This window comes from Diabrotica undecimpunctata, chromosome 1 (assembly GCF_040954645.1).
Source record: "Diabrotica undecimpunctata isolate CICGRU chromosome 1, icDiaUnde3, whole genome shotgun sequence".
Classification (NCBI taxonomy): Eukaryota; Metazoa; Arthropoda; class Insecta; order Coleoptera; family Chrysomelidae; genus Diabrotica; species Diabrotica undecimpunctata.
The window spans coordinates 187,636,040-187,660,131 of record NC_092803.1 but is presented as its reverse complement, the minus strand read 5'-3'; the positions used below and the strand labels follow the sequence as shown (position 1 = coordinate 187,660,131).

Here is a 24,092-nt window from a genome sequence, read left to right as displayed (position 1 = left end):
GAAGTATGCTTCATTTAATAATACAAGGCGAGATAGATGGAAGAAGTGGACCAGGTCAAAGAAAAACGTCATGGCTTAGAAACCTGAGGGAATTGTTTAACTGATCCTCTGTATTCCTTTTTCGAGCTGTCGTAAACAAAATTAGTATAGCCAAAAGAATACAATGCTATGGTTTGTTTTAGTTTGAAACACATCTTTTTTTTCTTACGGTGCCTCTCCGTTTCGGATGTTGGTGATCAACATAGCTATTCTAACTTTACTTTCAGCTATTCGGAATAGTCTGGTTGTAGACGTATTGAACCACTTCCTTAAGTTTTGAAGCCAAGTTCTCCCTGGTTCCCTCTTTCGAAATACCTTGCCCTAAAGAATGAGTTGCAATAAGACATATCTGTGTTCATTTCTCATAACATATCCTATATATTCTAATTTGCGCTCTTTGATTGTGTTAGTGATCTCGCATTCCTTGCCCACTCTACGTAGGACCTCAATATTAGTCACACGATCCTTTGATAAAATTCGTAAGATGCGCCTGTAACACCACATCTCGAAGGCCTCGAGCTTTCTTAAAAAAGCTTCCGAGAGCGTCTATGCTTCTACGCAGTATAATAATGTAGAAATACATAGCATCTGATGATAGAGATTTTAGATGTTAAATAGCACTGGAGACAGAATGCATCCTTGTTTCACTCCTCTGTTGGTAGTTGGCAGTTTCATCATTCATGGCTCTATCATCCAAGCCCGCTTCTTTCAATATGGATATGAGCCCGTCATGTTTTACTCTATCAACTGCCTTTTTGTAGTCGATAAAACAAATATATACATAACAGTTAACATCTCTACATCTTTGGATCAGCACTTGTATAGCGAATAGAGCTTCTCGGGTGCCTAAGGTACCGCGGAATCCAAATTGTGTTCATAACACTTCTTGTTCTTCACATTTTTTATATATTGTGTTATGTATCACTTTTAAAAACGTTTTAAGTAAGTGGCTCATTAGGCTAATTATTCTGTAGTCTTCGCATGTTTTTGTATTTAAGTTTTTTGGTATATTTACGAAGGTCGACTTTAACCAGCTTTGGGGAATATTTCCAGATATATGATAGATGTTTTGTTAAATATAGTCGTTATCCATTGTATTCCTTGTTCGACCATAAATTTCAGGAATTCTGTATTCAAATTGCCAGGCCCTACAGCTTTACCATCTTTAGTTTTTCTAATAGCTGCCGTGACTTCTTCAATGGTAATCGGGGGTCCTGTTTGGCATTCTGTTTTCAATGACAATGTTACTTCCACATATTTTTCCAAGTGTCTAGTCTCCATCTCTTCTAGGCTTGTATGCTTGAAGCCTGCAGCTTCTTTAACTTTTTTGTGCATATTGAATGAATCGTGTTTCTGTTGTAATAGCTGTATTTCTGCACATTGTTCTCTCAGCTGTGTGTCCTTAGCCATTCTGATCGCTTTTTTGATCTCTTTGTCTATTCTTTTGTATAATGTCTTATTGTGATCTTTGACCTTTTGCTTCTCTTGCATCGTATCTAGAATCTCATTTGTCATCTACGATTTTTTCTTAATTTTTGGTGGTTTGAGGAATTTTTCTTGTATGTCTTGTGAAACTCTATGCAATTTTTTTGACCCTCATTTTGCAAATCAGTGGGTTGTAGTCTGACTTCATATCTGCTCCTGGGTATGTCTTGACTGATGTAATGCTGTTACGGAATCTTTTATTAATCATATATAATATAACCTATTTGATTTCTGACTACGTGGCCTGAAGTATCTTGAGCTGATTTCCACGTGTATAATCTTCTGTATGGGAGTTTGAAGTAAGTAATTACAAACTCTTCTTCTGATACAAATTCACCCAATCGGTCTCTTCGCTTATTTCTTTCTCCAAGCCCAAACTGTCCTATGAATTCTTCTGATTGTCCCCTACAAAACTTGGGATTTAAATCACCCATAATCAAGGTTAGATCCTTTTTGGGAAGGTGTTTCAAGGTGTTGGATAATTCATTAGAGAATGCTTCATTGAAACACATGCAATTTGATTTTTCTTTATTTGTTTCCAGTCCGTTCACAATGATCGATGTTTGAGCCTTCCCGAAAGTATCGTTTGCAATATCCTTAAAGGTTGTACAAAAATCTCAATATATTTGTGTTATCGGCAAATTTTAAAAGATGGATGTTGTCACTATTTTTTTACAATATCATGGGAAGATTATTTATGTAATAAGTAACAAAAGACACACGATAATGTTTTTAATCCTTAAGAATAAGTTAATTAATCTTATAAATGTAAAATCCACCTTTACAACCATCAAGAAATTAAAGTTTATAATACTTTTAAATATGTAAAGAGAATATTATTCCGATATTATCATTCGGGGTTATTCCGATAACGTCATATTAAAAATGGAAATTTTAATATTTCTTATTGTTTCCAACAATATATAATATGTAATTGGTTAGTTATCAGTGTAGTAGTTCTGGGGGCTCGGGAGACTGAGACCTCGGAAGCCCTTGTAGCAGCTACCACGCTGCTCCCTTAAAAATCTCCTCAGATACGCCCATGGCCCAAATTAAAATGTAAGAGGTCGCTGTGGTGTGAAGCAAAATCTTTAGTTAGCAGTATACTGTGGTTTGGTGACCAGTTCGGGTCAAGACTCGATATAGTGCCTTAGACATAGTATGAACCAAAGGATATTTTGTAAAATAATCAACAACTACTAAATCATGTTGAGAACCTTTATACGACCAATGAGATCTAACGATATGAGTTGAAAAGGAAAATCAATCCGTCTATAATTACCCATTAAACCTGGTTGAGGGAGATTTGTCGATTTGCATGTAGCACAGATTTTGCTACATGCACTTAGCTACGTACACTTTGACGCATCTTCGGCCAGTAATAGAATTCAGATATTCGACTTGTGTACTCTATCAAATCGTATATGGAGAAGAGCATTCTCTAGCTTACACAAGTATGAAATTAAATAAAGTCCAATAAAATTATACTACAACTGAAAAGGAGTTGTTAGCTATAATTAAAGGGATAGAAGATTTCAGATATTTTCTTGAGGATCGTTCTTTCACGGTCATTAATGACAATAGTAGTTTGGTGTGGTTACAGAGTATGAAGAACCCATCTCCTTGTTTGGCTAGGTGGATTTTAAAATTGGCACAATACGATTATAAAATCTACAAGGTATCTAAGTTCCTGTAGTTGGCTGTATACCATATATAACAAAAAATTTTATTAAAAATCCTTTATAAAGGATAAAAAACCCAATCGGGCTATATCAAAAAACGTTTTCGGAATCCATATTCCATCATCAGTGCACTAGGTGGGTATACATGTATTGAGCCACTAAATATGTGGGTAAAAACCCGTTAAAAGTTGTTTTTTTTTTAAATTTAGTTTACATTATATGGTGGTAAATATTATGATGTTAAAGTTACCAGTGGATTTGGTAACATGGCGACGTATGACTCCACGTGAAGTTGCTGGTCCTGAGACGATGTGTCTACGAAGACTTGATGAAAGCAACTCAAAGTTGCTCAACTTAAGTTGAGAGAAGGATTTTTAATAAAATTTTTTGATTATAAAATCGTTCATCGAAAGGCTGCAGGTGTGATAGTAGCTGATGCATTCTCTAGGACTTTTGATATTAATTTGTTAGTCTTATCTTATTTACAACCAGATGACTGATATCGAAAGATGCTATATGATGTACAAAATGTACCTGGTAAATTTCCTGATTTAGTAAAGCATGGTGTTTTATACAAACATGTCTTAAGTTCCATAGATTCCCTTACTGGAATGTCGGATTGGAAGATCCAGTCCTTTTAACTCCTAATATAGCAGAGGTTTTGGCCACTTTTCATGACCATCCTACTGCAGCTCATTTTGGTTTCTACAAAACTTTCCGTCGAATATCTGAGCTCTATTACTGGCCGAAGATGCGTCAAACTGTTCGTAGCTATATTGCTAAATGCAAAATCTGTGCTACATGCAAATCGACAAATCTCCCTCGACCAAGTGTAATGGGTAGTTATCGACGAATTGATTTCCTTTTCAACTCATATCACCAACTCATTGGTCCTTATCCTAGGTCGTATAAGGGTTCTCAATATGCTTTAGTAGTTGTTGATTATTTTACAAAATTTCCTTTGGTTCATCATACTATGTCTAAGGCTATTATGCACTATATCGAGTCTTGACCCCAACTGGCCAACAAACCACAGTATATTGCTAAAGATTTCGCTTCACACCACAGCGACCTCTTACATTTTAATTTGGGCCATTGGCGTATCTGAGAAGATTTTCAAAGGAACAGCGTGGCAACTTGAAAACAATGAATGTCGATAGTAGGTTATTCCCAATTTTCTATGATGACTCAGAGCTATCTTGCCAAGCAATCGTAAGGGATTATTTTGGATAGGACGGAGTGAGTAAATAGGGAAGTTTGATTGGCCAAAGAGAGAAGAAGGCAAGATATGTTTTTTTTATTTGTGTGATTAGTCGAAAAATAGATTTTTATTTTTTATTTTTTATCCAGATTTAGCCATACGGCTCACACTCCCTCTAAGGGGAAAATTCAATCATCCCAGATACCTACGGTATCAAAAGGATTGAGCTCTGGTGGGACTCTTTTCGTGTTATCGAGCCCTAGGTGACTTGGTACGCTGGAGTATCTCCCAAAAATTTTCCTACACATCTGCATGTTGAGAGTAGTACAGCATTCTGCATGGTCTTGTAGATATGCTAATTCAGACCTAGCTTTTTTATGTTTTCTAGGAGGTTCTTCGGAATGACTCCAGTAGTAGACAGAATAATAGGTGTTGTCTAGGTACTTTCCATTCTTCACTGTCTTCGTATTTGAATTTCCAGATCCCTGTACTTGGCGATCTTTTTGTTCTGTTTAACACGAAGATTATTGTTGTTGGTTATCGCCACATCAATTAGTTAATTAATTTTCTCTCCTGATGCCACCACATATGTAGCTTCGCCGTTTTCAATAATTTTTAAACTGTTTGTCCTTGTGTCGTGTTGTGTTAATGTATCATTTAATGTTTATGACATTCTCCATATATTGTTGGATAGCCTAATTTGACGAAATGCCCCTGAAGATGCTCTAGGAGCTCTACTTGGGCAAGATTTAATAATAAAAACTGTGCTCGATATCTGCCTTTTATTTGATTAAAATACATCGATTACTGTTGTTTGTCTCTTAAGTTTATTAACTAGTATGAGATCTGGTCTATTATGTGCCACTGTTTGGTCTGTGAGCACAGTGCGGTCCCAGTATAACTTGTAGTTGTCATTCTCAAGTATACTTTCAGGAACGTATTGATAATATGGGAGATGGTTTTTTTGGAGAAGTCCCAGTCTGATGGCTATCTCTTGACGAAGGATCTCTCCCACTGAGTCGTGCCTTTCGTTATATTCAGTTGCAGCAAATGCCTGGCAGCCCCCGATAAGATGTTGGATGGTTTCTTGAGCTTGACATCCATATCGCCATTTGTCATTTTGGACCTGAGGGTCTTTGACGATATCATCATCATCAGTGGTGCTACAGCTCTAGTTGAGCCTTGACCTTCCCCAGTCTATTTCGCCAGTCGTTTCTGTTCATCGCCAACCGTTGCCAATTTGCCGCGCCGATTTTCCTTGCGTCCTCGTCCACACCGTCCCTCCATCTCAGTCGTGGTCTGCCTCTACTCCTATTTCCCACTGGGACCGATAATAGAGTTCGTCTGGGTGGGTAATTTTCATTTGCTCTTGACACATGTCCAGCCCATCTAAGCCTACCTATTTTTATGAAGGATATTACATCTCTACCATTTACTATTTTTTTATACTTCTCGTACAATTCGAAATTATATCGTCTTCTCCAAATACCATTCTCACAGAATGCGCCCATTATTCTTCTTAGTATCTTCCTTTCGAAGACGAGCAGAAGATTTGCGTCTGTTTTGGAGATGGTCCATGTTTCTGACCCATATGTCAGCACTGGTAGGATGAGTGTTCTATATATTATTAGTTTGGTTTTCTGGCTTAAATTTCTGTTTTTTAGCTGCTTGCTTAGTCCAAAATAACATTTGTTTGCTAGCAGTACCCTCCGTTTTACTTCTTCAGATGTGTCATTATCGTTTGTTATGAGAGAACCCAAATATGTAAACTTATTTACTACCTCAAAATTATATTGGTCTATACTGAAGTTTTCTTCGGCGTTTCTAGCTCTATCTCTGTTATTTGGAATAGATGCTAACATTTTGGTTTTTTCCTCGTTTATTTTAAGGCCCATATTTTGTGCGGCTGTCAAGAAGGTGGAAGTCATCTCTTTAAGTCCTCGTGTAGTACGTGCGATTAAATCCAGATCGTCAGCGTAGGCCATAATCTGCGTTGATTTATTAAAGATTGTTCCCCTATTGTGTAACTCGGCATCTCTTATAGTCTTTTCTAACGCTATATTAAAGAGAAGGCACGCCAGCGCGTCTCCCTGCCGTAACCCTGCATATGTTTCAAACGCTTGTGACATATCGCCTTGTATTTGCACTCTGCAGATCACTTTACTCATAGTTGTTTTTACGAGCCTTATTAATTTATGGGGAATGTTAAGTTCATTCATGGCTTCGTATAATTTACCTCTTAGGACGCTATCATACGCTGACTTAAAGTCCACAAAGAGATGGAACGTGTCAATATTAAATTCATTGGTTTTTTCTAAGATTTGACGTAGCACAAAAATCTGGTCAATTGTTGACCTGCCTGGCCTAAAACCGCTTTGATACTCACCAAAGATTTCTTCCACGTACGTACTTAAACGGCTGTACAGGGTGTTGGAGAATATTTTGTACATTGTATTCAGAAGAGTTATACCCCTATAATTTTTACATTCCAACAAATCTCCCTTTTTGTGCAGTGGACATATGATTCCAGTGCACCATTCCTCTGGCATTTGTTCTTCTTCCCAGACTTTGACTATTATGTTGTGAATTTGGTGCATAATGCTGTTACCTCCATGTTTGATTAGCTCTGCGGGGATACAATCCACTTCTGGGGACTTGCTATTTTTGAGTCGTGTGATTGCGTCTTTCACTTCAAATTTGACGATATATTTCAGGTAATTTTTGGTTGGTATAACCTGATCCTGAATGGCGAGTAATGAACCTTCTGTTTCAGGGAACATCTTTCCTGATGTCAGCCAATAGTTCGACGCTATATTGTCGATATGGTCTTGACTGACCTCATTGAGATGTCTCCTGTGCAGAGGTTTACCCATCCAGGTGCGCATTTTTTCGTCCTTGGTAAGATGGTTTATGCGCATTTCGGATCGGTGTTGTATTATCTATTGCACAAATCGCGCGATGTAGAGTAGATGTCTCAGCCTGCACCTGAAAATAAGTTCTTAAATTAGTAATTTGTTTTTCTAGTTGCTCACTTATATCCATAAGTCCTCGTCCTCCTAAATACCGCGGTAATGTCGTTTTTTTACTGTATTTCGAGGATGGTGTTTTTGTGCCTTTGTGAGGTGTGTTCGTACTTATCGCTGAAGATTTTATATATCCGTTTGTTTTGTTATGGAATACTATGCGTTTATTTCTTCTCCGGACTAACTCTTTGTTTTGGAATTAAACAGAATATATTGACATGTATAAATTTATTATATTAGAGGATGAAAATTACACTCTGCTTGTTATTTCTTAAAACTATGAATATATAAGTTCTGTTATCTACAATTATTTAACGATGTTTCTGGATGGATTTGAGTACAAGAGATTGGACTCAAATATTAATATTAAAATAGCAAATACGGATAGCTTATCGAACAAAGAAATAAGAGAAATAAATTATTATTATTCCATAGATACGAAGTATTAGGTGAATAAACTAGCGAAACTTATTTATTCTAAATAGGAAAATATTTATGAAGAGTATTGATTCTGATTTCTAACAGCAAATAATTATTAGTGATTATACATGAGAACTTTTCATAATTGTAAATAACATATACCAGGTGACTAAAAACTATATAGAAATACATAGATACTTTAATTATCTTACATGTGAGTAGGTAGGTACATTACACCTCCTTTTGTAAGAATGAAAATAATTGTAAAATGAATTTTCATTTAAATGGTATAAAACATTTGTATACATTATTATTTTATTTTAACACATTTAAATAGTTTCTTTTAGTCTCGATAGTCTTTCACTTCGTCTTATCGGTGTAGTCTCTGTGAAACTAGTCTCTTCACACTTTTTGGATTCACTATAATTATTGTCTTTATTATGTTTACAATCTATACTTAAATCTGTCTCATGTACATGTTTTCGTTTACTTTGACATATATTTAGTGTTAAACAATTTGTAATTTGTTGACAACTATGTGACGGATTTCTACGAAATCGTCGGTAAAAATATTTAATTATCCTGTATAAAATATAAAGTAACATACATTTTATCAAAAATAAGATTGCATAAGTGAAATAAGAACTATTTTTTATTGTGTCTGAAAAATTAATATTTGTTTCTGAGGTCATTTTCTCTAAATTATCTAGTTTATGGCTTGCTAAATTTAATGCATCTCGATCGAGATTATTTAATTGTAAGGGAACAAGGTGTAATTTGGATTCATTATTTATCTTAATATCATCACAACAGACTTCTGGAAGGGATAAATCTGGAATGATAGACTGAAAATTACTTTCTTTTGGATTTGAGACAGATATCAAAATAGTTGATCCGGTGTAAGTTTTGCAATTATTCGAAGTAGAAAAAATACCTGTGTTTGAAAGAACAATAGATATTGGCGTACTAGTCTGACAGCTTAAAGTTAAATCTGTTGGTTTGGGTAAAACATATATCCAAGAATTTGGTTTGTTTAATTTATGCCAAATTTCATATTCTGTTTGAATTATACGAGTATCGCAACTAGATGGTATGTTTGTTATTGAAGTTAACAATTCAGTTTCACAAATTGGATTAGTGTGTGTAAATCGGAAAGTATCAGGATTTTTGCAAATAAGTTTTTCTTCATCTAATGAATAACAGTCTTCTAATGTATCAATAGTAACATAAATGTTTCTATTTTCTGAAAGAACAAGATATTTGACAGATGGAAGAATAAAGGTAAGTCTCTTTAATGTTGGATGAATTATAGGAAGAGATATTAGTTTAAAAAGAGAATAAGGAGTATTACTAACCAAAGGTATACTAACCGTAATTAAAATCTTGTTATCAAAATATATATATTTAAGTAAAATGATATCGAAATATTTATGAGCATAATCGATAGTCAATGGAAATGGATAAGTCGATGTACTAGGTAAATGCGTTACCGTTTTAGATAATTCTTGAATTAGTTGCTCAGGTGTTATAACAGAAGGATGAAGGTTATTATTTCTTGCAAATAGAATAACGTTTATTAAAGTAGAATATTCTTGTTGTAATTCTGTTATAAAGAAAGTTAGTAAGGTAAAATGTTCTTCAATTTTTTGTTTTAAATCTAAATTAAAATATTTATTATTCATTTTATCTGTGTAATTGGTAATTGATTCAAAATTTTTATCAAAAATCACTTTGTTTCGGTCTAGATTTGTAATAGAGTTATTAAAATTTGCAATCGTGGCTTTTACTACATGAATTTGTTGTTTTAGTAAATCAAGAAGATGATTTTCGTTACTTTCAGCTTTGTTAATAGCATTATTGAAATTTTCAGCATCATCACTGTCTAAGGTACCGAATAAGGTCCTGAAAACAGATCCAATTGCATTAAATAGAGCGCGTTTTGGTCTAAAATGTTCATGCAGAATTATGTTTTTTAAAGTTTGTTCATCTTGAAAGAGTCTAGGTATGATTTGTCCTAAGAGTTTTAGTGAAGTATCGCATAATCGTAATTCAATAAGAACTGGTTTGTTTTGACACAGTCTTAATGTTTTTTGATAGGTGAGATCTACAAAATTTAATTTGTCTGTAAAAGGTTGTAAAGGAATATGACTTAATATGTTCCAATGAGTTTCAATAAATTGAACATTTTTTATGTGTTCGTAATAGATTCCAGGTGATTTGTTGATAGGAGTATTGGTATATTTCTTGTGAATTTGTTCACTATTTGTCAGCCATATTATTGCATACCTGAAACAAAAGCATGTTTCAATCTATTCATGTGAACTTTTATTGGTTTTTTATTTACTAAAATTGTGCAATTGACAGGAGAATTTATCTCTAGAATTTTATAAGGTCCATTATAATTTTGTGTAAGTTTTTTGGTTTGACCCTTCTTTGTTTGCTCATTTTGGAGATATACTAATTGTCCTTCTAAGAAAACGGTGTCATTAATCTTTTGGTCATAATATTTTTTACTGACTACTTTAGATTCTAATAGATTCGTTTTTGCTAACTCATGAGATTTTCTAAGCTTAAGTGTTAAATTATCTAAATAATCTTCATATGTATATTTGAGTTCTACTGGTCGTATTATACTGCTAGGTAGATTAGGTGTATATCCAAATATTAGTTCATATGGTGTGAATTTGGTTGAAGTATGATTAGTTGTATTATATGAAAACATAGCAAAATCTAGCCATTCGTCCCAATCGGATTGATCAGCTTTAATATAATGTTTAAGGTAGTCTGCTAAAGTAGCGTGACTCCTTTCTAATGCAGCATTTGATTCTGGATGATAAGCAGTACAATTTATATGTCTGATTTTAAAAAGCTTGGCGATTTGAGAAAATAATTTGGAAGTAAAATCTCGGCCTTGATCAGTAACTATTATATCGGGTTTTCCAAACTTGCAAATAAATCCACGAACCAGATTTTCAGCGATAGTCTTGGTTTCATGATTCGGAATTGCATAAGCTTGAGAAAATTTTGTTAAGTCATCTTGTAATGTTAATATGAACTTATTACCTGACTCGGTTAAAGGTAAAGGACCTACTATATCTAAAAATATTTTTTCTAATGGATTTGAGCTTGTTGTTGTTATCTCCATGGGCTTTACGAATTTTTTTCTAACGAGTTTATTTTTCTGACAAGATTCACAGGTTTTTATAAAGTTTTTAATATCATTTTTCATATTATTCCATTTGAAATGTTTTTTTATACGATTGTATGTCCGATGAAAACCAGAGTGTCCAGCCGTAGGACTAGTGTGATTCTCTTGTAATATTGTAGTTATTTCCTCAGGTTCAGGATTTGTTAGTATATCATGATAAATGATAATAGATATATCAGTTTTTCTAAAAATAAATCTAATCATAGATCTAATTTTTCCCCAACTTAATTTATCGTAGCTAAAAGTTATTCTGGGTAGGCAAATTTTTAATATTTTATCGTTTAATAACCAGTCTCTTAATTTTATTAGGGAATTAAATATATCTTCATAAGAGGTATTGTCCCAATAATTATTTTTTATAAATATGTAATAAAAGTTTTTATTTTGATCAGAAATATATATAATGTCATTTAGTCTTGGATTTTTGGCTTTCAATTTTTCTATATGACTGAATTGTTTATTTATTTGTTTCTGAACGATCTCATTAAAATTTAAATCTACGGAAACAAACAATGCTAAATTTTGTGAAAATGATGTAATCTTTTCATTTGTTTCTTTTATATTATCATTTGTTATTAATATAGTTTCGGATTTAGATAAGAACTGTGAATAAGTGTCATTATTTTCTTTACTCATTTTGTTTATTTGTAAGGTGATTGTTGCCGGGTTTTTGTTTTCTTCGCAAATATTTGTTTCAGATATGGTTAAAGGAGGACGACTTAAACAATCAGCATTTTGATTTAATTTACCTGGTTTATAAATAATTTCATAGCTATATTCTTCTAATGCTAATCTCCACCTAACGAGTCTTGATCCGGGATCTTTTACATTAAATAGCCATGTGAGTGGTTTATGATCCGTATAAATGAAAAATTTATTTCCGTACAAATATGGTCTAAAGTGTTTAACACTCCATACAATTGCAAGTAATTCTTTTTCTGTTGTGCTATAGTTTGATTCCGCTTTGTTCAAGGTACGACTAGCATAAGCAATAGGTAAATCATCTGGTACTTTACCTTGAGAAAGTATGGACCCTATTGCATAATTACTAGCATCCGTTGTTAAGACAAAGGGTTTGGTAAAATCTGGATACTGAAGTATTGGTTCTGAACAAAGTATTGATTTCAGGTTCTCAAATGACTGTTGTTGAATGCTTGTCCAATTAAATTCAACATTTTTCCTCAGCAGTTTTGTTAAAGGTTGTGTTAAAGCACTGAAATTTTTTATAAAGCGTCTATAATAACCAGTGAGACCCAAAAAGCTCTTAATATCTTTTTGTGTTCTGGGTATAGGAAAATCTGTAACAGCACATACCTTTTTTTCGTCCGGTTTGACACCAAATTCAGTTATTAAATGTCCTAAATACATTACTTCGCGACGAAAAAATTCGCACTTATCTGGTTGTATTTTTAAGTTGAATGTAGACAATTTTTCGAATACTTCTTTTAATCTTTTATTATGATTTTCTAATGTATCGGCATGAATGACTATATCGTCGAGATAGACAAAACATCTGTAATTTTGTATTCCTGAGAGGACAGTATTCATTAGCCTTTGAAAAATACTGGGAGCATTTTTTAATCCAAATGGCATTCGTGAATATTGATAATGTCCAGACGGAGTTGAGAAAGCAGTCTTTGGAGAATCCTCAGGATCCATTTTGATCTGGTGAAATCCTGATGTTAAATCTATTGTTGAAAAATATTTTGAATGACCCAATTGGTCTAATATATCGACTATATTCGGAAGTGGAAATGAATCTCCTATAGTAATATCATTTAGTCGTCGATAGTCTATAACAATTCGCCATTTCTTCTTTGCTGAAGCATCGGCCTTTTTTGGCACAACCCAAAGGGGCGAATTCCATGGCGAAGTTGATTCTTCGATAATACCTTGATCTAGCATACCTTTTATTTGAGTTTCGACTTCATGTTTGTGTACTTCAGGATACCTGTATGATTTAGTGCTAATAGGTACATTAGAATTTAAAGGAATTTTGCAAGTTATGGCATTTGTACTGGTAAGTTGATCTCCTTCCAGATAAAAGATATGATTGTACTCCTTGCAAATAGAAATTAAAGATGATTTTTCTTCACTATTTAAATGATCTGTTCTCAAGGCATTTTTTAATTTAGCAATTCTGTTAGAATTCGTATTATCTTTATAAGAAGACATTTTTCGTATATTTGCATTGTTTTGTAAATTTGGAATTTTTTCTATTGCTACTTGAATATCGTTTAATTCAACATCCGTTTCAGTAGTGTTTACGATTGAGGTTAAAAAGAAATCATTTTTTACTTTAACAACACTAGGACATAAAAATACACCTTTAAAGATTTCGCGTTCGGGACATAATCCTTCGCTTAATTCATTATTTATTACTTTAATTTGAACAATTGTTTCAGTTCTTGCGGATAGAATAGTTTTATTACTTCTTGAGTTAGAATTAGAGTTTTGATTTAGTATAAGATCGTCTGAACAGGATTTTTCTTCTGAACAGGATTTTGATTTATGATTTCGTGAAGAGTTACAAGTTTTATTTGTGCATATCTCAGTGGATTTTACACATTTTGGACTTGAATTTTCTTTGGATTTAGAGTTAGATTTAGATTGAATTGGATTGGATAGTAGTTCTTCACTACTTAAGGTTATTTGGATATCATTGGTTTCTAAATAAGAATGATCCTCTATGGATTTAGCATCATAAGGAAATATTTCATCGATATTAGAACTTGTCTCGATATTTTGATCTCTCAGAAATTCGTCATTGTCATTGTTTAATGGAGATTTTATATATTCGATTGAAATAGAACAATTTTTAAAGTTTAATTTATTTTCTTTATAATCAATTTGGCATTTATTTATTTCAAAAAAATCGCTACCTAATATACCGTCGAAATGAAGAGGAAAATCGTCTTCTACGACATAGAAAACATGAGTTTGGACAAAATCTTTTATCTTGAAATTTACGTTACAACTACATATAGTTTTATTTGGATTTAAGACATTTTTATCAATGCCTCGTAGAGTAATAGACTTAGAATAAATTTTTGGAATGTTTAGTATTTTTGAATATTTAATTAAAGAAATATCTGCGCCTGTATCGATTAGAAACTTGCAAGAGGATGGATTAGAATTATTTACTAAGGGTAAATCTACATAGGAAGTGACTGAGAAGTTGATGGTTGTGATACGGCCTGAACTGAACGAACTCCTCGAGAATCGACCGTTGGTTGTCGAGGATTCTGGAAGTTTAAAGAATTTGTTGGATTTTTGTTTTTATTGTTAAATTCGCGTTTTCTACATTCTTCTATAACGTGACCTGGTTTTTTGCAGTATCTGCAAAAACGTTGGGAAGTGTTGGTATTTTCTTTTCTTAAGTTTGGAGGAAAATCAGAATTGGAATTTGAATTTGAAGGTTTATAATTTTGATTTTGAGAATTTGACCTTTGAAGATTTGAATTAGGATATTTTGGGTTTTGAAAACTAGAATTTTGAAGATGTCTAACATTTCTATCTGAATTGTTTTTATATCGACAGTTATTTGAGGAATGGTTATTTCGTTTGCAAATATTACAGAATGGTCTGAAAATTTCTTGTCTTGATAACTGTTCTTGTTCTTCGGCAATTGCTATAGCAACAGCTCTTTCTAAGGAATCTGGATTTCGGGCTTTGATTAAAATAGAGAGGTCTTTGTTTAATCCTCTAATAAAGACATTTAGTGCTTGAGTTTTTAAGAGTTTAGTACATGCATTTCTTGCATCTGGAGATAAGTCTGGATCAAGTGTATTTATTAATTTTATATAGCAATTTTCAACTTTATTTGCAAATGACATTACATTTTCACTGGGCATCTGACGTAAGGAATGTAATTCCAATTGCCACTGACCTTCAGTTCGGCGTTCAGAATAAGCATCTAATAAGAAGTCTTTTAAATCTTTCCATTCGTCAAATGTTCTGTTTCTAGTTATGGCCCTAGCTTTATCGGTTAATTTAGTTTCTATAATGGCTAATAAGATGGGTTTGGATTGCGGATTTACTAAATTGTATGCTTTATCACAATTGTCTATGAATTCGTATAATTTTGATTTTGTACCATCAAATCGAATGAGAAGTTTTTCAGCTATTTCAATTGATACTGACATTTTATTTGAATTAGAAGTAGAAGAATTTGAAAGAGAATTTGAGTCGGGAGAAGGTATTTGTTCGTCAAATAAGTTACTTATATCAGGATATAAAGTAGACATACGTTTACAAGATTTTTAAAATATGAGACAGAATTTAAGATAGAATGTACTTACAAGTAGAATATTGTTGTTGGTCGCATAGTCTATTATTCCACGGGTTCACCTCTACTTCCGATGGAACTACAATTGGGTTATGACTGGAACTGGATTTCGAACTGGATGTACTGGACCCCAATGTAATTAGTTGTAGTGGCGATTTTTCCACACTGACAGTTTTTTTTTTTTGAATGATTCCTCGAAGGAAACAAGTCAATTCAAAAATTCCTCAGCTCTCCTTCTATCAGCAATCAGAGGAACTCTGCTACTAATATCCCACGTTCTGACACCAAATTTTGTTATGGAATACTATGCGTTTATTTCTTCTCCGGACTAACTCTTTGTTTTGGAATTAAACAGAATATATTGACATGTATAAATTTATTATATTAGAGGATGAAAATTACACTCTGCTTGTTATTTCTTAAAACTATGAATATATAAGTTCTGTTATCTACAATTATTTAACGATGTTTCTGGATGGATTTGAGTACAAGAGATTGGACTCAAATATTAATATTAAAATAGCAAATACGGATAGCTTATCGAACAAAGAAATAAGAGAAATAAATTATTATTATTCCATAGATACGAAGTATTAGGTGAATAAACTAGCGAAACTTATTTATTCTAAATAGGAAAATATTTATGAAGAGTATTGATTCTGATTTCTAACAGCAAATAATTATTAGTGATTATACATGAGAACTTTTCATAATTGTAAATAACATATACCAGGTGACTAAAAACTATATAGAAATACATAGATACTTTAATTATCTTACATGTGAGTAGGTAGGTACATTACAGTTTGGAAAAGTATCAAGACTGATTTAAATATTTTATTTTTAATATTCAGAATATGACCTTATTTAGTTTTAAATCTTTTATTCAATCATAGTATATTAGCTAAGTATAATATGGCTTTAGTTCATCCTTTAAATTCTCAAATTGGCTGATTAATTATTGTCAAGTTCTGAGAATTCACTTGTCTGAAAACAACATGTTTTTGGGAAACATTAATCAACCCAAACACTTCAGAGTTCTTAAGGAAACGTACCCATTCTTTGTGTAGAAAATTTAAAATGCCACTTTAAGCTTAATTTACGGCTATTCACGGAGGTCCTAAGAACAGAAGAACCACCCCAATGGATTCGCGTACATACATATTTTGTTTCGTATGATCGGTCACTCTACAACAACCTCTCATCGTGTACAGAAGCAAGCAAACCTGCATCGAGTGTGCATCCCGTTTCTACCCTCAGATCTTAGACTCCGAGCGAGGCCCAACTACAGACAAAAGGTAAGTGAATCTCATATAGAATTGACAATAAGATATTAAATCTGCCAATTGTTATTTGAATTGCATTTTATTTTACATATCAATTTACGAACATTTGCTATTTTTCGCTAATTTACTTACAAACAAATTATTTCATTTTTTTCGTTATTATTATTTATCGATTATCATTTAACCAGCGACCTCATTAAGTTTTATACAAAACATTTGGTCACTTCGAGCGAGGATGATAAATAATAATTTTTTTTGACTTTGATTCAATTAATTTCATTGTGTTTCAATTAATTCATTTTAATAAATTGTTTTTTTTTCTTTTCAATTTAACTTTAATTCGGTCCTTCGGCATCTTTTTAAATTTAATTTACATAATTAAATTTGGTCATATTTACGTAACAATTTTTAAATTTATTTCGACTTTTATAATTTATAATATCAATAGGTACTTTTATATTACACATTTTGACTTATATTACATATATTAATTATTCATATATATCACTTTTATGATTTATTAACGTTGTATTACATTTTTACATTTTTTTTTGTGTTGATTTTATGAATTATTTTTATTCTACTTTTATCACTCTTTCCAACTTCTACGTCTTGCATAATAATTTAAACACAGTTCTTTTGATTTCTTTTGTCGCTATACCTTTCGTTAGTTAGCTTTTTATCGATACTTCACTTGTTTGTTCAGAATTTTGTCTGAAACCAAGAAGAGCATTTCTCTTCTTTCAATCTAAGGCATTTCTTTAGTGTTCGATTTGCTTAATTTTGTTTGCATTGTCCTCTTTTTCGTTTCTTTTATCTTACAATGTCCAGCAAAATAAACAAAGCCAACTTGGCGCGTCAAACAGCGTATTCTAGATTGAGGGAAGCCCATGAGGCAGGTATTCAAGCCTCAAGGGATGATACTGTCAAATCGTTATTCTTAGCCAGGGCAGAGGAAATCGATGCTATTTACCAAGAATTCCATACAGCTCACAATCTAATCATCGGATCAATAACCGATGAGGAATTTTCAGAGCAAGATAAGTTTAGGGTGGCCGCCGATCAGGCATACTACGGAGTAAAATCCATCAAGAGTGATTTTTTAATTAGGGATTCGTCTTCTTCTTCGAATATCTCCTCACATTCCAATGCACAATCTTCAAGGCCTTCAGTTAGACTTCCAAAGCTTAATATACCCACATTTTCAGGCAATTTTCGAGATTGGCCTAGTTTCTTTGACCTATTTAACAGTTTAATTCATCACAATCACGATTTGTCCGATGTGGAAAAATTCCGGTTTCTTATTACGTCTATTAGTCAAGAACCTTTGGCTCTTATTAAAGGCATTCCCCTGACCGATGCAAATTATCAGATTGCTTATGAGATTCTAGGGAAAAGGTATCAGAATAAACGAATTCTTGCTACCCAATATTATAACGATATTTTCAACGCTTCGGTTATTAAAAATTCCACTTCTTCTAATTTAAGAAACCTCTTAAATACTTTCACGGAAAATGTTGCTGCTTTACGTGTTCTTGATTTCCCGGTTGAGCAATGGGATTTCCTATTATTCAATATGTTGTCGAACAAATTGGACAATAAAACTCGTACAGATTTTGAATTAGAAAACAGTCGAAGCTGTGACATTCCCACTTACAGGCAATTGATTTCATTTCTAGAAAGACAATGTATAGCTTTGGAATCTGTTCAGTTTAATTCATTAACCCTTTCTACCCAGTCTCACTCGCGATCATTTGCTCATCATTCTAATAAAAAACCGTTTACATCTAGTTTCGTCAGTGCCACCAATCGAACGAAGGTAACTTATCAAGGGGGTAAATGTGTCTTGTGTTCTGATGTTCACCCTTTATATAGATGTTCATCCTTTCTCGCTAAAACGACGCAAGAACGTATCTCGTTAGTTAAACGCCATAATTTATGCTTCAACTGTTTGGGTACATCTCATCCCGTCGTGAACTGTAATTCTTCGGGAACATGTAGGGTTTGCCAATCACGACATCACACTTTTCTTCATTTCTACCCAAGTTCCAACGAATCTTGTTTATTCAGTCAACCGCCTCCTCAAATTCCAACTTCTAATGAGAATCACAACCCTACATTAGAGACGCCTCAAACCTCAACGTCTAGTTTTGCGCCGACGTCTCTAATAAACGCTAACCTTTCCACACAATCACGTTTAACATTCTCGTCTGTATTATTATCAACATGTTTGATACACATTAAAGATGTCTACGGTAATTTTCAGAAAGTTCGTATCCTACTGGATACAGGCTCGATGGCTAATTTTATTTCAGATAGTTGTTTTCGGCGCTTAGGTCTTTCCCGTAATAATTTATCAATCCCAGTGGAAGGTCTAAACGGAATGTCGACGTGTACCACTCAGGGTACCACGTTCTGTCATATTAAACCGTGTGATCGTGACGGCCCGATCTTCTCGTTGGACGCAATCATTGTGAAAAAGGTGTGTTCAAATCAACCTAAGGTATTTATCAATCCTCACGATCTTATTCATATACGTGATCTGAAATTAGCAGATCACACATTCTATCAACCCGGTCCGATAGACATGCTGATAGGTGCTGAATTAGTTCCTCTCTTTTTAAAGTCTGGTCGAATTCTTGGCGAACCAAACCAACCTGTAGCTTTAGAAACCATTTTCGGTTATGTGCTACAAGGGCGAGTCTCTACGGATCTTTCAAATTGTAATTTTACCGCTTTACATACGTCTATGGATACAAACATAGATAGTCTTTTACAAAGGTTTTGGGAAGTCGAAAATATATCTAAACCTGTCATTTTGTCCCATGACGATCAAGTTTGTGAAAATATTTATAAGGCATTTACTTTCCGAGAGTCAACAGGCAGATTTTCTGTTCCTCTACCGTTTCGACAACCCAATCCTGTCTTTTGCGATACTTATTCTCAAGCATATCGTCGTTTTTGCATGTTAGAGAATCGTTTTAAGAAAATTCCGGATCTCAAAGAAAAATATGTTGAGTTTATGAATGAATATATTACTTCCCAACATATGGTCCCGGTTCCTGAATCCGATTTTAAATCGCCTACCTCGTATTATTTTGCTCATCACGCAGTTTTCAAAAAACAACTTGTTAATTCGTCTCTTGTTTCCAAAATTCGTGTTGTCTTCGACGCCAGTCTACGTGACGTTCGAGGTGTGTCTCTCAATGATACTTTATATACAGGTCCTAAGCTTCAAAAGGACATCTCTTCGCTTTTACTTAATTTTCGATATTTTCGTTACTGCTTCACGTGCGATATAAAGCAAATGTATCGACAAATTAACGTAAACAGAGAATTTTGGAATTATCAAAGAATTCTCTGGAGGTCGGATTCTTCTAAACCTCTCCAAGAATACTTCTTACGTACTGTTACGTACGGTGTTTCTTCTTCACCTTATCTCGCATTAAAAACCTTACAAGAGTTAGCTGAGTCGGCAGAGTCTCGTTTCCCTAATGCTTCACAAGCTTTAACGCGACATTTTTATATTGACGACGGTCTATTAGGAAGTGATTCTCTGTCATCTACCCGCTCTCTACAGTTAGAGCTCATTCAACTTTTAAAGCTCGGGGGTTTTGAGCTAGGCAAATGGGCCAGCAACCATCCCAGTCTACTCCAAGATTTTGGCTCCGATATTCTGACATCTTGTTCGTTTGATAAAGAGGAACCTTCCGTTATTAAGGTGCTAGGCCTGAAATGGGACCCGTCGACTGACGTCTTTTCTTATTCTTACTGTCCCCTTGACAAAACTTGTACAAAGCGGGCTATTCTTTCGGAAATTAGTCGTATTTTTGATCCTCTTGGTTTCATCTCCCCGTGTCTTTTAAGGGCCAAACGTCTGCTACAACAGTTGTGGCAATCCAACGTATCTTGGGATGATGAACCACCTGAACAAATACAACAGGTATGGCATCAATTTAAAACCGAGTTACCTGACCTTGCAAACATTCAAATCCCTAGACACTTCGGCTTTAATAAATCTTCTAAAGTTGAGATTCATGGATTCTGCGATGCTTCAGAGTTAGGATACGCCAGCGTTGTATATTTCCGATTTAGTACTTCTGATAAATTTGAAACTGTACTTGTGTATGCTAAATGTCGAGTTTCTCCTCTGAAGACACAATCTATTGCAAGATTGGAACTGTTGGCAGCTGTATTGCTGGCGGATCTAGTCGCCTTCATTAAAGAGTCATTTAAGCATATCTTTTCTTTTTCCAATATTCATGTTTGGTCGGATTCCACGATTGCTCTTACTTGGGTTAATTCTTCTCCGCATAAATGGAAAACCTTTATTGCCAATCGAGTAAGACACATACAAGAACTTATACCATGTTCTTCTTGGCATTATGTGCCATCTAACCAAAACCCTGCTGATTGTGCTAGTCGTGGTTTGACACCGGCACAACTACTACAATTTTCACTCTGGTGGCGTGGTCCTGATTTTCTTTCGAAGTCAAGGGAGTGTTGGCCCTCTCAAGTTAATTTTCACTCCTCCCACTCCACGGAAATGTTAGAAGAAAAATTGCCCACTGTATTATCATTGATACCGGTCATTTCGGATAATATCATCTCTACTTTACTTTCAAAATTTTCATCCCTGATAAAAATTCAGAAAGTCATGGTTTACGTCTTAAAATTCGTGGCTAAACTTCAAAGAAAAAACAATGCTGCATCTTTCGATTCCCTGAACAGTCATTTAGAGGTGGAATCTGCGTTACGATACATTGTTAAGCACGTACAAGCTGACGTTTTTTCGGATATTTTCCTCAAAATTCAACAAAATTCGCTGTTACCCAAACCTTTTCGTAAACTCGCACCCTTTATTGATGAATATGGTCTTTTGAGAGTAGGAGGTCGATTACAAAAGTCTCGGTTGTCTTTTGATGTAAAACATCCATTGCTATTACCCAAAACTCATCGTCTCACCGATTTAATCATCGAATGGACTCATCAAATGCATCTGCACCCTGGTTTAAAGGCTATGCATTATTTATTGCTTCAACGTTTTTGGATTCTGTCTCCGAAAAGTGCCATTCATCGCTGTTTGTCGAAGTGCATTCGTTGTTTTAGATGCCGACCTAAATCTTACAACCCCTTTATGGCAAACTTGCCAACTGTCCGAGTTACTCCGTTACGTGCTTTCCTGTCTGTTTGTGTGGATTTTGCAGGACCATTCTCGTTATTAATGTCCAAACATAGAGGTGCAAAAACATATAAAGGATATGTTTGTGTATTCGTGTGTACGAGTACAAAGGCCATTCATCTGGAAGTAACTTCAAATCTTAGTTCTGAGTCCTTTTTGGCTGCCTTTCGTAGATTTGTATCTCGGCGCGGTAAGTGCCTAACCATTAGGAGTGATCAAGGTACCAATTTTAAGGGAGCCAGCAACGAAATCATTAAACTAGCTCAATCTGCTGCTGAGACTCTTTCTATTACCTGGGATTTTAATCCACCCGGTGCCCCTCATTTTAATGGGTTAGCCGAGGCTGGGGTCAAATCATTCAAGAACCATATGTATCGTGTTTTGGGTACACAAATTTTGACTTATGAAGAGTTCTATACTCTTATGACTCAAATCGAGGCAGTTCTTAACTCCCGTCCTTTGTGTGCAGCAAGCTCTGACCCTAATGACTTGCAGGCACTGACTCCTGGTCATTTTTTAGTTTTTGAACCCTTAGTGGATTCAATTCCCGATCCAGATCTAAGCGCTTTAAAGATTAACCGTCTGAATCGTTGGCAGTTAATCCAAAGGATAAAAGGGGACTTTTGGAAAAGATGGTCTAAAGAGTATATTCATTCTCTTCAAGAGCGATCTAAATGGCATAGTCCAACCCCATCTCTCATTAAAGGTTCTCTAGTCCTCATAAAAAATGAACAACAGCCTCCTCTTCGCTGGCAATTGGCCAGAATCATCGAGTTGCATTACGGCACCGACGGTATTGTACGCGTTGTTAGTCTGAAAACAGCTTCAGATGGCATCCTACAACGTCCGGTGGTCAAGATCTGTCCACTACCTATTTGTTAACAACTATATTTCTCTTCATTTCTATTGTTATTATAGTAATAGTTAAGTGTTTGTTTTTTATCCTTAATATTGTAGTTGTTTTTAAAAACATTCGTTTTGGGGCGGAGAATGTTTGGAAAAGTATCAAGACTGATTTAAATATTTTATTTTTAATATTCAGAATATGACCTTATTTAGTTTTAAATCTTTTATTCAATCATAGTATATTAGCTAAGTATAATATGGCTTTAGTTCATCCTTTAAATTCTCAAATTGGCTGATTAATTATTGTCAAGTTCTGAGAATTCACTTGTCTGAAAACAACATGTTTTTGGGAAACATTAATCAACCCAAACACTTCAGAGTTCTTAAGGAAACGTACCCATTCTTTGTGTAGAAAATTTAAAATGCCACTTTAAGCTTAATTTACGGCTATTCACGGAGGTCCTAAGAACAGAAGAACCACCCCAATGGATTCGCGTACATACATATTTTGTTTCGTATGATCGGTCACTCTACAACAACCTCTCATCGTGTACAGAAGCAAGCAAACCTGCATCGAGTGTGCATCCCGTTTCTACCCTCAGATCTTAGACTCCGAGCGAGGCCCAACTACAGACAAAAGGTAAGTGAATCTCATATAGAATTGACAATAAGATATTAAATCTGCCAATTGTTATTTGAATTGCATTTTATTTTACATATCAATTTACGAACATTTGCTATTTTTCGCTAATTTACTTACAAACAAATTATTTCATTTTTTTCGTTATTATTATTTATCGATTATCATTTAACCAGCGACCTCATTAAGTTTTATACAAAACACCGTTTTTGTCCATCTAACAATACCAATTGAGTAGCTAAGCGGGGAACATGCGTAGGTGTTTAGTGCCTTAAACAAATTTTTACTGTTAAGGTGTAAACGTAGCAGTTGTTTTACCCTTCGTATAAACTTAGTAGGTATCTCAGTTTTCATTTGCTTATGGTCAATCTTCCGAGCTTGCTTTATTCCGAGGTATTTATACATATCATTTTCACCCATGGCCTCGATGTTCTGGCCGTTTTGCATATCGAATCCGCCGTGCTGAACCTTTCCTTTGATTATATTTAAGATACGACACTTGTCAAGACCAAAGTGCATACTAATATCATTAGAGAAATTTTCTACTGTTTTCAGCATGATCCAGGTGGCTTATTATATATTATTATTATTATATATTCTATTTTTATTATTTTTAAATGAGAGAAGAGAGAAGGTAGGTTTGATTTTTTAAAAGAAAAATATAATCGAGGAGTCCCGGAGAAGATTGGAGAAAATTGGAGTGGTGTTCTTTGTAAAATTATAAAAGAAAAAAAATAAATATTTTTGTTTTTACTGGAACAGAAAAGTTTTAGTAGTGAAAGAAAGTTTGTG

At 34.1% G+C, this 24,092-nt stretch overlaps 2 protein-coding genes across 3 annotated transcripts in view; both read left to right on the top strand.

The window, feature by feature from the left end:
• The window catches only part of bdg (sodium-dependent transporter bedraggled), a 270,270-nt gene that overhangs the window by 85,300 nt on the left and 160,878 nt on the right, over positions 1-24,092 (top strand). The gene's annotated exons all lie outside the window — the stretch shown is intronic.
• Positions 17,456-22,696, top strand: LOC140436680 (uncharacterized). Its single transcript, XM_072525717.1, has one exon. It carries the CDS (start codon positions 17,456-17,458, stop codon positions 22,694-22,696), a length of 5,241 nt encoding a protein of 1,746 aa, XP_072381818.1.

Excerpts from the sequence above, each read along its gene's own strand:
- LOC140436680 (XM_072525717.1), top strand. The coding sequence starts at position 17,456 with ATGTCCAGCAAAATAAACAAAGCCAACTTGGCGCGTCAAACAGCGTAT.